General features: G+C 40.2%; 2 protein-coding genes across 2 annotated transcripts; one reads left to right on the plus strand and one right to left on the minus strand.

Moving 5' to 3' along the window:
• Positions 1-552: 552 nt before the first annotated feature.
• Positions 553-5568, minus strand: LOC122257490 (uncharacterized). The gene is made up of 8 exons (XM_086537556.1): positions 4865-5568; positions 3397-4552; positions 3177-3255; positions 2929-3015; positions 2515-2606; positions 2127-2316; positions 1776-1865; positions 553-1306 (listed from the first exon to the last, which is right to left on the minus strand). Exons 1-8 carry the CDS (start codon positions 5483-5485, stop codon positions 853-855), a joined length of 2769 nt encoding a protein of 922 aa, XP_086393682.1. The 5' UTR covers positions 5486-5568; the 3' UTR covers positions 553-852.
• A 323-nt stretch (positions 5569-5891) lies between these two features.
• LOC122257493 (putative G protein-coupled receptor Mth-like 4) lies at positions 5892-11264 on the plus strand. The gene is made up of 8 exons (XM_043022790.2): positions 5892-6181; positions 6457-7612; positions 7818-7896; positions 8105-8191; positions 8502-8593; positions 8771-8960; positions 9328-9417; positions 9836-11264. Exons 1-8 carry the CDS (start codon positions 6146-6148, stop codon positions 10251-10253), a joined length of 2148 nt encoding a protein of 715 aa, XP_042878724.2. The 5' UTR covers positions 5892-6145; the 3' UTR covers positions 10254-11264.
• Positions 11265-12163: the final 899 nt, after the last annotated feature.

Genomic DNA, 12163 nt, shown 5'->3' on the forward strand with positions numbered 1-12163 from the left:
AACTTGATGGCGAGTAACAACAACGTCACAAAAATCGTAGAATAAAACCAAATGCTACGGCGGGGAAAGCGGTGACATGTCACGAGTGATGTCACGAGTGATGTCACACGTAGGGATCTCTTGGCGAAGTAAGGAGCGACCGACGAAGACCTGGCGACGCCCTGAGCGAGGTGGCGTTAGGCGAGCCGAGGGGAACACGACCAGGAGGTTCGATCTAGTCTGCTTGAGAGACGCCATCTTCCTCGCCATTAGCATTAAGCGCCATCTTAAATTTATTTATATAATATATATATATATATATATATATATATATATATATATATATATATATATATATATGTGTGTGTGTGTTTGTGTGTGTGTGTGTGTGTGTGTGTGTGTGTGTGTGTGCGTGTGTGTGTGTGTGTGTGTGCGTGAGTGTGTGTGTGTGTGTTTATTCATACACGAGGCTTTATAGCAGCGTAAAAAATAATAGAAAATACCACAGCAGGCTTCTTCAACATTATATTCATTCATGTTCATAAAATTATCAGACAAAGACTGACTTCACTGTACTTTTTACTGTACAGTGGCGAAATGCTAAACTTGTTTATGGTTTGGAGTGCATTGTAACAATAACAATAAATGAAAAGTGAACAAATCACAAGATACGATTCTGACCAAAAAATGATGTCCATGAAACTTAGTTTATGGAAGTCAACAAGAAAAAGAATTGTATAAAGCCTTTGCAGTTTTACAAGTGCTATCAGGTAATGAGATCTGAGAAATTCTGATCAGTTCTGACAAAATAGTTCAGCCACTTGGTTCAGGGATCAAAAGTCTTGTGACTAAAGAGGGCCTTGTAACTTGTTGTCAACAGTGGGAAATACAGGCAACATTTCTGCCGGAAGTAATGCTAGTTTCACTGTCTGTGTGCGAGATGGGAGTGTGTGAGATCGTAATGATGCCATTATCATCATCTAACGACACTGATCTTTGCGGCGAGCGCTTGTTACTGTCTACTTTGAAGATGGACGTCGAGGTTATCTTGATTGAAGAGGAAAGAGTTGAGAGATTTGAGACGATGGATGACGAGGAGAGCTTTCTGTTGAGTGTTGAGATGTAGGTGTAGGGTGAGAACGTTCCTGCTGAGCAAGGACCACATTTCAGGAGATTCTTCACCTTGCTGAGTGTTAAAAAGATGTTCTTAAATATTCTGAAAAGGCTCGGGAATTTCTCTTTCAGATGCTGTCGTTTGTCTCTGTCTTGTATGAAAATGACGAATATGAAGAAGCCTTGGAGTGTGTTGATTACATCAGTGAGCGCCCTGAAAGACAAACAGAAATATGAAATGAAATTCTTATTATAAAAAAATTAACGTTTAAATCTGATTCAAAAATGGGTAGAGAAAACACGCGAATATTCCACACGCCCTGGCCAATCGTTTACAGGTCCCTTTTAAACCTAGCAAGAAACTAATGCCATGTAGGCCTTTGAACGAAGGTCAATGCGACAAATGTATAAGAAAGAAGAAACGATTGAGACTGAATATCTATATTTGACGCCTTTCAACGTTAATCTCCATCGGAGATATACGTGTAATCTACGATGAAGTTTAACCTCGAAACGCGTCAAATACGTCACTTGCGTTCTTTATACCTTACATGTATGCCTATGTTAAATTCCTTTTGAATGTTATAAAAGAAGTGAAACATTATTGCCTATGATAAGATATATCCAATGAACGTGTGAAACATTTAAGGCAATATCATAAGGATTCTTATAGCATCACTCACCAAAGTTCTGCTGGTGGAATCTGCCACGAGAGAACTTCTGCAACCCAGCAGCTTGACATGAGAGCCAGCAACAAGAATTTTGTTTTGAATCTGTTGAGGAAAGATGCAAAAGGGTTTGTAATAGCAGTGACCAACCACGCAAAAAGGAGAGATCGGTGAATGTATACATACATGCATACATCTCTCTCTCTCTCTCTCTCTCTCTCTCTCTCTCTCTCTCTATATATATATATATATATATATATATATATATATATATATATATATATATATATATATACATAAACAGTTATCTTTATATCTATATAATATTGAAACACGATATATGCAGGATAAGAATGCTGGCCTTACTCAGAGTAGTAGTTCCGCTTGCGGCGCGTGACATCTGCCGCAGGTTTTGCACCGCTTCTGTCACTTCGAAGAGCAGCCAAACTCTTGTCCATTTTCCTCTTGACCCAGTAAGTGTGACCGATGAAGAGGCAGTTGGCGGATAACAGGATGGCAATATACAGATAGAAAAAGACGAGCAGCCCCATGTCCGCTGCAAACCAAGGAATTTATTTTATTGCTCATACAGTCACATCCAAAGGTAATAAATATCGTATATGCCCCATATACAAAAGCATCATTAAAAAAGAAAAATGTCATGTTTTAAGGTCGACATAGAAACCGTTATCTGAAAAAAGCATGTACAGAAACTATCTGTATATCATACAAATATAAATTATGAACTGCTAACCTGCAAACCAGCATTTGTTTTGTCCCAGATGTGGTTTGATAAGCCAAGGAACATCATCTGCGTCCACATACTGCAATACCAGTGTGACTGAACTGAAAGGAGAGGTTAAAAAAGTATAATTCCATTGGTAAGAAGGAAAAGTTAGTAAAATTTACTAAATAACAATGACAAGTCAATTCTCATTAATAAATGATGATTATTTTTTTCTTACTAAATCTAGTCTGAACCTGTTAGATCTTTCATAAACTTTCACAAATAAGTAACACAAGTAATTTTAGATTTTTTAAAGGAATGAGTACGTGTAGGCCTATACTAACACCTACTGGAAGTGAAGGAAGGTTTTGAAATCACTAACAGCCTCTATCATACCCTCTAACAATTATCGTCGCTTAACAGAGCGGTTTCCTTTCTCACCTTATGATAAGAGGTCCACTCCAGGCATACAGATGATAAACAAATGGAGGAATTGGTCGAGGTGGGCGGAGTTTGTCGTTGAGGCTCCTGGTAGAGAAAAAAGGACATCATTCAAGAAATATTCTATAATTCAATTACCATAGCCATTAGCAGCTAGACTTCTGACTATATTGTTTATTAAACGTATGTTCGTTTATCACATTTGATAAAGAGAATCCATGCCCCTCGTGTCTAGATGTCTGACTTACCTGAATAATCTCCAGACATCAAAACAAAGAACACTGAGCCAGAAGAACGCTGCCAGATATGCAAATTGCATTGTAATGGCTGGAAATAAGATAGCCTTGCATCAGTAAAGTAAATATATGTGCTGATTTCAGTAAATCAAAGCATTTCACTAAAATGAAGGAGAAAATCTTGTGAATCAAAACGATAACGTGCAACGAATCAAGACTGAATGAGACATACCAAATACGATGCAACTTATTGGCTGGAAACCACTGCTGTTGAACTGCAAGATAACTCCAGACATATATGCTGTGATAAGTGACACCACATGGCACAGGTGATACCAGCCTGTATTCTTCAGCAGAATGGGTGCTGCGCAGTAACACACAATTATCAAGAGGAGAAAGACCACGGAAATCATCATGCAGACTGGGAACACAATGTGCCGAGCCTTATCCCATGCACTGAACAAATCAATGCATGCTAAAACACCGTCACTAATCCTGCCCTCTCGATCAGAAAACTTATCGATGCAGTAGTCACTCGGGGGGAGGGTGATGTTCCACGTGGCGAGATACCCAGTGTCTGGAGACAATGAGAAGTCTGAGTCTATGGGTGTGTATGGATCACATAATGGATGACCCATCACGAGGTTGTACTTTGCATTCATGAGTGGTGCAAACTCAGCCACTGAACTCGGAACACATCTGTACAAATAACTGTCCAGTATTTCTCCCGTTTTACAACATTTCCGCACGCAGACGTTTTGGTCACACAGTCTTTGGTGTTGCTCCGTAGGACTTTCGAAACACACCTTCACTGAATAAGAAGCCGACCCGTCGAGATTCTGCCGCCCGTCAACGCAGTATTTGTGATCAAATCTGAACTGAAACTTATTATCGGTCTCCTCTGAGTTCCATATGTGGACGAGACCTTCGGTATGCGCTGCTAAGTAGGAAACTCCGGGTATCAGTGGCAAGTCCTTCATAGGTTCTTCAATACAATGGAGGGGTTTCTCGTAGGTCTTGATAATGGGCCATGATATACCCGGGCCATATGGATCTGCGGAGATCGGGGGTGCCAGAGGCTCAGGCGTTCGAGCTGGGTGGCACACATTGTTCTTCATGGCTTGGCCAGGTGGGCAGCATCGTGGTACGTTTGGCGGTTCCACGCAGACCTTCACGGTCCAGCTGAGTTCGCTGTGTTCATCCAAAAAGTGACTAATGCAGTAATTGCCGGCACGAAGACCGCTCAGTTCCCCAGCTTCCTCCAACAGAACGATGTCGCCGCGGTCTCGAAGTCGAAACTGTCCTCTTGAGAAGGTAAGCAGCCTTACTCCATTTTCTGTGTCGCACTCCAGGTCTTTTATTATCCCTCTTCTCTCTGCCATGGGTGACTGAAAAAAAGATTTAAAAAAAAACATTTAGTCTAAGACATATCATCGAATTAGAACTGTACTGACAATTTTATGTATATACTCATCCGCACTTACAGTCTTACACATTTACTTTATAACAGTAATTGAAAGTATTGATTAGGAATTATGGTTATTTCTGTTATAAAGAAATGAGATTATTATTGCAATTAAATTATTAAGTTGCTTCAATACAATCTGAGAGAATGCAATTGCTCCATAATGATAATCAACTTTACCTAAAAGTGTTTAAAGATTATCCCAAGTTAAAGTATTTGGGATGAAATATCTCACCAGGGCAATTCTAGAATCGTTCGGCCTAATCCGCATATGAACCACAGTGCCCTCTGGATACGGCTGGCAGACGCCGTCGACAAGAACTTCGTCGACGTCACAGAAGCAATTGACGACTGTTCCTCGTATGCTGACGCGTTCCACTACTCCCTCTGTCAGCGTTTCTCTTGTGGTTTCACCACTGGCAGTCGTAAGCACATATGTGGTCACATCAGGATCCCAAGTCGTACTGAAGCCTTCTTCGGAAACGAGGGCTGAACGAGTGGCGAAGTAGGATTCATCGGCTAAAGCGTCGACGCCCGGCTCTCCCAAGGGGGATGGGTCAGTCGCGATCCACGAGGATTCTGGAACAGAGATGCCATGCGACGACAGCGGAGGAACGACTTCAGTCACATCAGATTGATTGGCTTCTTTTACTCTCGAGGTCGAGCGTTCCGCGCCGGCCACTGAAAGCTGTGGTGTTGTAGGGAGCAAGTCGTGGGTATTTACTGGTGTGGATGTGTCATTATGGATTGTTGCGTTGGAGACTTGCGCCACCAGTAAAGGAGACGAGGCTTGTGCGACGGCGAAAAACACCAAACCTGTTATTATTTGTTTCTGGATAAAAGAATGTGAATCCATTTGAGACACCAAACCAGTTTCTCTTCCTGTGCACTCTTCCACGCTCCACCTCCCAAAGAGTTCCACGGGCAACTGAGCGATAGTGGGCGAGTGAGAGCTGGGTGTTGCTGAAGGATGTCCTACGCGACGGCCGCAGCAGGACCGCTTCCTTGAAGTTACCAAGTCGTGTTTACTATTAGGATGCTTGATAAAAATGATACTAACCAGTAAGAATCTTTGTTTTTTTTTTTGCAATAGTGTCCGGCGCGGAACCCAGTCGACCTCGAGAGTAAAAGAACCATTCGAAGTACTGATGGTGACTGAAGTCGTTCCTCCGCTGTCGTGTCGCATGTGGCATCTCTGTTGCCAGAATCCTCGTGGATCGCGGAACCGACCCATCCCCCTTGGAAAGAGCCGGCGTCGACGCTTTAGGCCGATGAATCCTACTTCGCCACTCGTTCAGCCCTCGCTTCCGAAGAAGGCTTCAGTACGACTTGGGATCCTGATGTGACCACAGATGTGCTTACGACTGCCAGTGGTGAAACCACAAGAGAAACGACGACAGAGGGAGTAGTGGACCGCGTCAGCATACGAGGAACAGTCGTCAATTGCTTCTGTGACGTCGACGAAGTTCTTGTCGATGGCGCCTGCCAGCCGTATCCAGAGGGCACTGTGGTTCATATGCGGATTAGCAAGAACGACTTCAGAATTGCCTTGGTGAGATATTTCATTCCAAACACCTTTATCTTGAGATAATCTTTAAATATATTGAGGTAAAGTTGATTATCATTATTGAGTAATTGCATTCTCCCAGACTGTATTGTAGCATAATAATTTGCCCTATAACAGAAATAACCATATTTTTAAATCAGTACTTTCAATTGCTGATATAAAGTGAGTGTGTATGACTGTATGTGCGGATGAGTATATATACAAAATGTCAGTACGACTAATTCGATGTCTAAGACTAAATGGGGCTTTATCTTTTTCAGTCACCCATGGCAGAGAGAAGAGGGATAATAAAAGACCTGGAGTGCGACACAGAAAATGGAGTAAGGCTGCTTACCTTCTCAAGAGGACAGTTTCGACTTCGAGACCGCGGCGACATCGTTCTGTTGGAGGAAGCTGGGGAACTGAGCGGTCTTCGTGCCGGCAATTACTGCATTAGTCACTTTTTGGATGAACACAGCGAACTCAGCTGGACCGTGAAGGTCTGCGTGGAACCGCCAAACGTACCACGATGCTGCCCACCTGGCCAAGCCATGAAGAACAATGAGTGCCACCCAGCTCGAACGCTTGAGCCTCTGGCACCCCCGATCTCCGTAAATCTACTCGATTCGGGTATATCATGGCCCATTATCAAGACCTATGAGAAACCCCTCCATTGCATTGAGGAACCTATGAAGGACTTGCCACTGATACCCGGAGTTTCCTACTTAGCAGCGCATACCGAAGGTCTCGTCCACATATGGAACTCCGAGGAGACCGATCATAAGTTTCAGTACAGATTCGATCACAAATACTGCGTTGACGGGCGGCAGAATCCCAATGGGTCGGCTTCTTATTCAGTGAAGGTGTGCTTCGAAAACTCTTCTGACCAACACCATACATTGTGTGACCAAAACGTCTGCGTGCGGAAATGTTGTAAAACGGGAGAAATAATGGATAGTAATTTGCACAAATGTGTTCCGAGGCCAGTGGATGTGTCTGTAACGCGCATGGATACAAAGAACAGCCTCGTGACGGATCAACCCTTATGTGATTCATCCACGCCCATATACTCAGACTTCTCATTGTCTCCAGACACTGGGTATCTCGCCACGTGGAACATCACCCTCCCCCCGAGTGACTACTGCATCGATAAGTTCTCTGATGAAGAGGGCAGGATAAGTGACGGTGCTTTGACATGCCCTGATTCATCCAGTGCATGGGAGAGGACTAAGAACATTGTGATCCAAGTATGTATGGGGATTTCCCTGTTCTTCCTCCTCTTGATTATTGTGCTTTATTGCACAGCTCCAGTTTTGCTGAAGAATTCAGGATGGTATTACCTGTGTTATGTGGTGTCCCTTGTCATTGCAAGTATGTCTGAATTTATGTTGCAATTCCCCAACAGCGACTTCCTGCCAACAATTTGCGTCGAATTTGGTAAGTCTCATTCAGTCTTCATGTATTGAACGTTATCGTTTTGATTCACAAGTTTTTCTTGGTCATATTAGTGCAATGCTTTGATTAATTCAGTCAAAGAAATGATTGTTTATCGTCCAGATATGGTTTTCTTTAAAATGTTTATATTTAATAAATTTGATATGTATCGAAGACTTTTACTAAAGTATAACTTTCTTATTTCCAGCCATAATAATGCAATTTGCATATCTGGCAATGATCTTCTGGCTCAGTGTTCTTTGTTTCGATGTCTGGAGATTATTCAGGTAAGTCAAACATCTAGACACGAGTACGGACTTTCTTTATCAAATGTAATATATATATATATATATATATATATATATATATATATATATATATATATATATATATATATACGCTCAAACACAATATAATCAGAAGTCTAGCAGCTTATGACTATGGTATGTGAATTATAGAATATTTCTTGAATGTTGTCCTTTTTTTCTCTCCCAGGAGCCTCAACGACAAACTCCGCCCACCTCGACCAATTCCTCCATTTGTTTATCATCTGTATGCCTGGAGTGGACCTCTTATCATAAGGTGAGAAAGGAAACCGCTCTGTTAAGCGACGATAATTGTTAGTGGGTATGATAGAGGCTGTTGATTGTTTCAAAACCTTCCTTCACATCCAGTAGGTGTTATTATAGGCCTACGTGTACTCCTTAATTTATAAAATTTAGTATTATTTATTTGTGAATTTTTGTAATAAAAAAAAGTTCAGATTGGACTTATAAAGTAGAATATAATCATCATTTATTAATCAGAAATGACTTGTCATTGTGAAGTAGTAGATTTCACTGACGTTTCTTTTTTACCAATGGAATTATACATTTTTAACCTCTCCTTTCAGTTCAGTCACACTGGTATTGCAGTATGTGGACGCAGATGGTGTTCCTTGGCTTATCAAACCAAATCTGGGACAAAACAAATGCTGGTTTGCAGGTTAGCAGTTCATAATTCATATTTGTATATATATAATTCATGGAGATGTTTTTTTTATTTCAAATAAAGGACTCTATTTCGACAATGAAACACGGAAATTTGTTTTTTGCATTGATGCTCTTTTTGTATGGGGAATATACTATTTTTTTTTACTAAAAGAATTTCATTGGTTTGCAGAGGGCAAAGAAGGGATCGTATTTTTCTATCTTTATATTAACATCCTGTTATCGATCAACTGCTTCCTCATCGGTCACACTTACTGGGTCAAGAGGAAAATGGACAAGAGTTTGGCTGCTCTTCGAAGTGACAGAAGCGGTACAGAATCTGCGGCAGATGTCACGCGCCGCAAGCGGAACTACTACTCTGAGTAAGGCCAGCATTTTTAGCTTGCATATATCGTGTTTCAATATCGTATTGATATAAAGATAAGTGTGTGTGTGTGTTTATATATGCATCTATCTGTCTATTTATCTCTCTCTCTCTATCTCTCTTTCTCTCTCTCTTTCTCTCTCTCTCTCTCTCTCTCTCTCTCTCTCTCTCTCTCTCTCTCTATATATATATATATATATATATATATATATATATATATATATATATATAAATATTATATTTATATATACAGTATATTTATATGTATGTGTGTATATATATATATATATATATATATATATAGATAGATAGATAGATAGATAGATATCATTGCTAATACAAACATTTATATCTTTTCTCAACAGATTCAAAACAAAATTCTTGTTGGTGGCTCTCATGTCAAGCTGCTGGCTTTTAGAAATTATCCTCTGGAATGTTCTGCACCGAGATATTTGGTGAGTGATGCTATAAGAATCATTATGATGTTGCTTTAAATGTTTCACAAGTTTAACATTCAAAAGAAAACTAACATAGACATGCATGAAAGGTATGAATGAGACTAAATATCTCAACAACGCAACGCAACAATGTTCGTTTTCATCGTCGATAAACATGTATCTCCGATGGAAATGAATGTCGAAATAAGTCAAGTACATCTCTATATTCAGTCTCATTCATACCTTTCTTCATACCTTAGGCCTACATGGGATTAGTCTCTTGCTAGGTTAAAAGGGGATCTGTAAACGATAGGCCAGGGCGTGAGGAACATTCGCGTGTTTTCTCTACCCATTTCTGAATCAGATTTCAAAATTATATATATATTTTTTTATGAGAATGAGATTATTCCATTTCACATTTCTGTTTTTCTTTCAGGGGCTTCACTGATGTAATCAACACACTCCAAGGCTTCTTCATATTCGTCATTTTCATGCAAGACAGAGACAAACGGCAGCATCTGAAAGAGAAATTCCCGAACCTTTTTAGAATATTTAAGAACATCTTTTTAACACTCAGCAAGGTGAAGAATCTCCTGAAATGTGGTCCCCGCACCTACACGTCAACACTCAACAGAGAGCTCTCCTCATCAAATCTCTCAACTCTTTTCTCTACAATCAGTATAATCTCAACCTCCATTTTCAAAATAGACAGTAACAATCGCTCTCCACAAAGATCATTCTCGTTAGGTCATGATGATGGCATCATTACGATCTCACACACTCCCACCTCGCACACAGGCAGTGAAACTAGCATTTCTTCCGGCAGTAATGATACCTGTATTTCCCACTGTTGACAAGCAAGTTACAAAGCCCTCTGTACTTATTCTTTCAGTTGTAATGATACCTGTAATTCCCACTGTTGACAAACAAGTTACAAATGTTTCTATACTTTCTAGACTTTTGATCCTTGAACCAAATTACTGAAAAATTTTGACAGTATTGATATATTTTTTTCAGATCTCATTACCTGATAGTATTTATAAACTGCAAAGGCTGTATACAATTCATTTTCTTGTGGATTTCCATAAAAAAGTGACATGGGCATCTTTTTTGTTCAAAATTGTATTTAGTAATCTGTTCACTTTTCATTTACCATTACTAATGCAATGTACTCCAAACGATAAACAAGTTTAGGAGGTCTATAGTGTATGTAAACATTTATTTTTTAACAGTTTTCTATTTTTAGAAGTTTTGTACTATACTTACAGAGTTTGTAAAGAACAAAAAGGATTACGCAAACTTTGTCATATGAACATTGGCTTAAAACCAATATAGTTATATGTGTTCTTAAAAAGTACAATGAAGTCAGTCTTTGTCTGATAATTTTGAGTACATTTTTTATATAGATGATGATTATTGTTTAAGAAACCTGCTGTGGTATTTGCTACTGTTTTTACGCTGCTATTGTGGGATATTATACTGATATAGTGTGATACACGAAATAGTGTCTGTAATACTTTATACCAATGAGGCAATAGATAATGCCTAATATTGTGATATTAGTTGTATTATGATTTACTTTATCGCAGTGGTATTATTTCAAAACTTACTACATGTTACATGAAAGCACATGCATTATTGTTTACATTGTTTGCTATATTTACGTTTCCTTCTATGTACAATATGTAGCACGTATTCTTTGTGTACGAGAATAGTATTTTTCTTGTACGATACTTTATGTATACCTCGTGCATCTGGCAACAACCTCAGGAGGGAGCCTGCCAGTCCACGAGGACACCAAACCCCAGAATATCTTGTTATAATTTGTTGTGTTTATACCTCCAAAGAACCTACTTTAGTTTGAACTCGGTGTTTAATTCTACCACAAGTTTAGAGGATTCAACATAGAGCATAACAGCTATAAATGCCATAAGTATGAATATACATACACATACATTGTTACGCCGCACCCAACACCAGCAGGCTAGGGAGACAGCCTGCTTAATGAACTCAAAACAGCTCCAAGGGACGTCTAACACCACAGAACACCGCCTAGGGGAAACACCGAAAGGTGAGGCAGTGCACGAAGGAAACACATTAATACTAGTCCTTATTTATTTGCTAAGGTTCCACACAGTTATACTATCAGATGGGCACAATATAAGGGGTTGGCACACTACATTACAATCCTCGGGCATGTTAATAATGTTAACGCAAGCAGCCATATTCTAGGACATTTTATGCATTCCGAGGCAATGTTATGTCCATGTGTCAGTGTCGTGTTCATGCCATGAAAGTGGTATTCTAGGATGCAAAAGAGTGGCACGTCTATGACGGTTGCTTCAGGTTTACCAACCGTTCCAAAGTTAATATTGTCACACCGGCCGCCTCACCTCTTACCCACCAACACCAGGCAGGCTAGGCAGATGGCGTGTTAACCACAGGGTTGTGAACACAGAACAGCTCCAAGAGGCACCGAACACCACGAGGCGAGGCAGGGCATGAAGTAAACACACAATAACACATCTATCCTTTATTTACACTAGTTCTTCACAAGTACACTAATCTATGGGCACAATACAGGGGGGAATCAGCACATCACAATACAGGCTTATAACAGTACAAAACCAGGTATCTCAGGTCACAAGGGGCACATGTGAGGTCTTCACAGCAGGAGCACCAAACTGCATCTGTCCTGGCTTTGTTCCTCCACTCCTCTCGCCCCAACTCTTGCATCATGTTATCCTGTTGACACATACTTACA

This window comes from Penaeus japonicus, unplaced genomic scaffold, assembly GCF_977035675.1.
Source record: "Penaeus japonicus unplaced genomic scaffold, GWHDUDI00000001_assembly GWHDUDI00000006, whole genome shotgun sequence".
Classification (NCBI taxonomy): domain Eukaryota; kingdom Metazoa; phylum Arthropoda; class Malacostraca; order Decapoda; family Penaeidae; genus Penaeus; species Penaeus japonicus.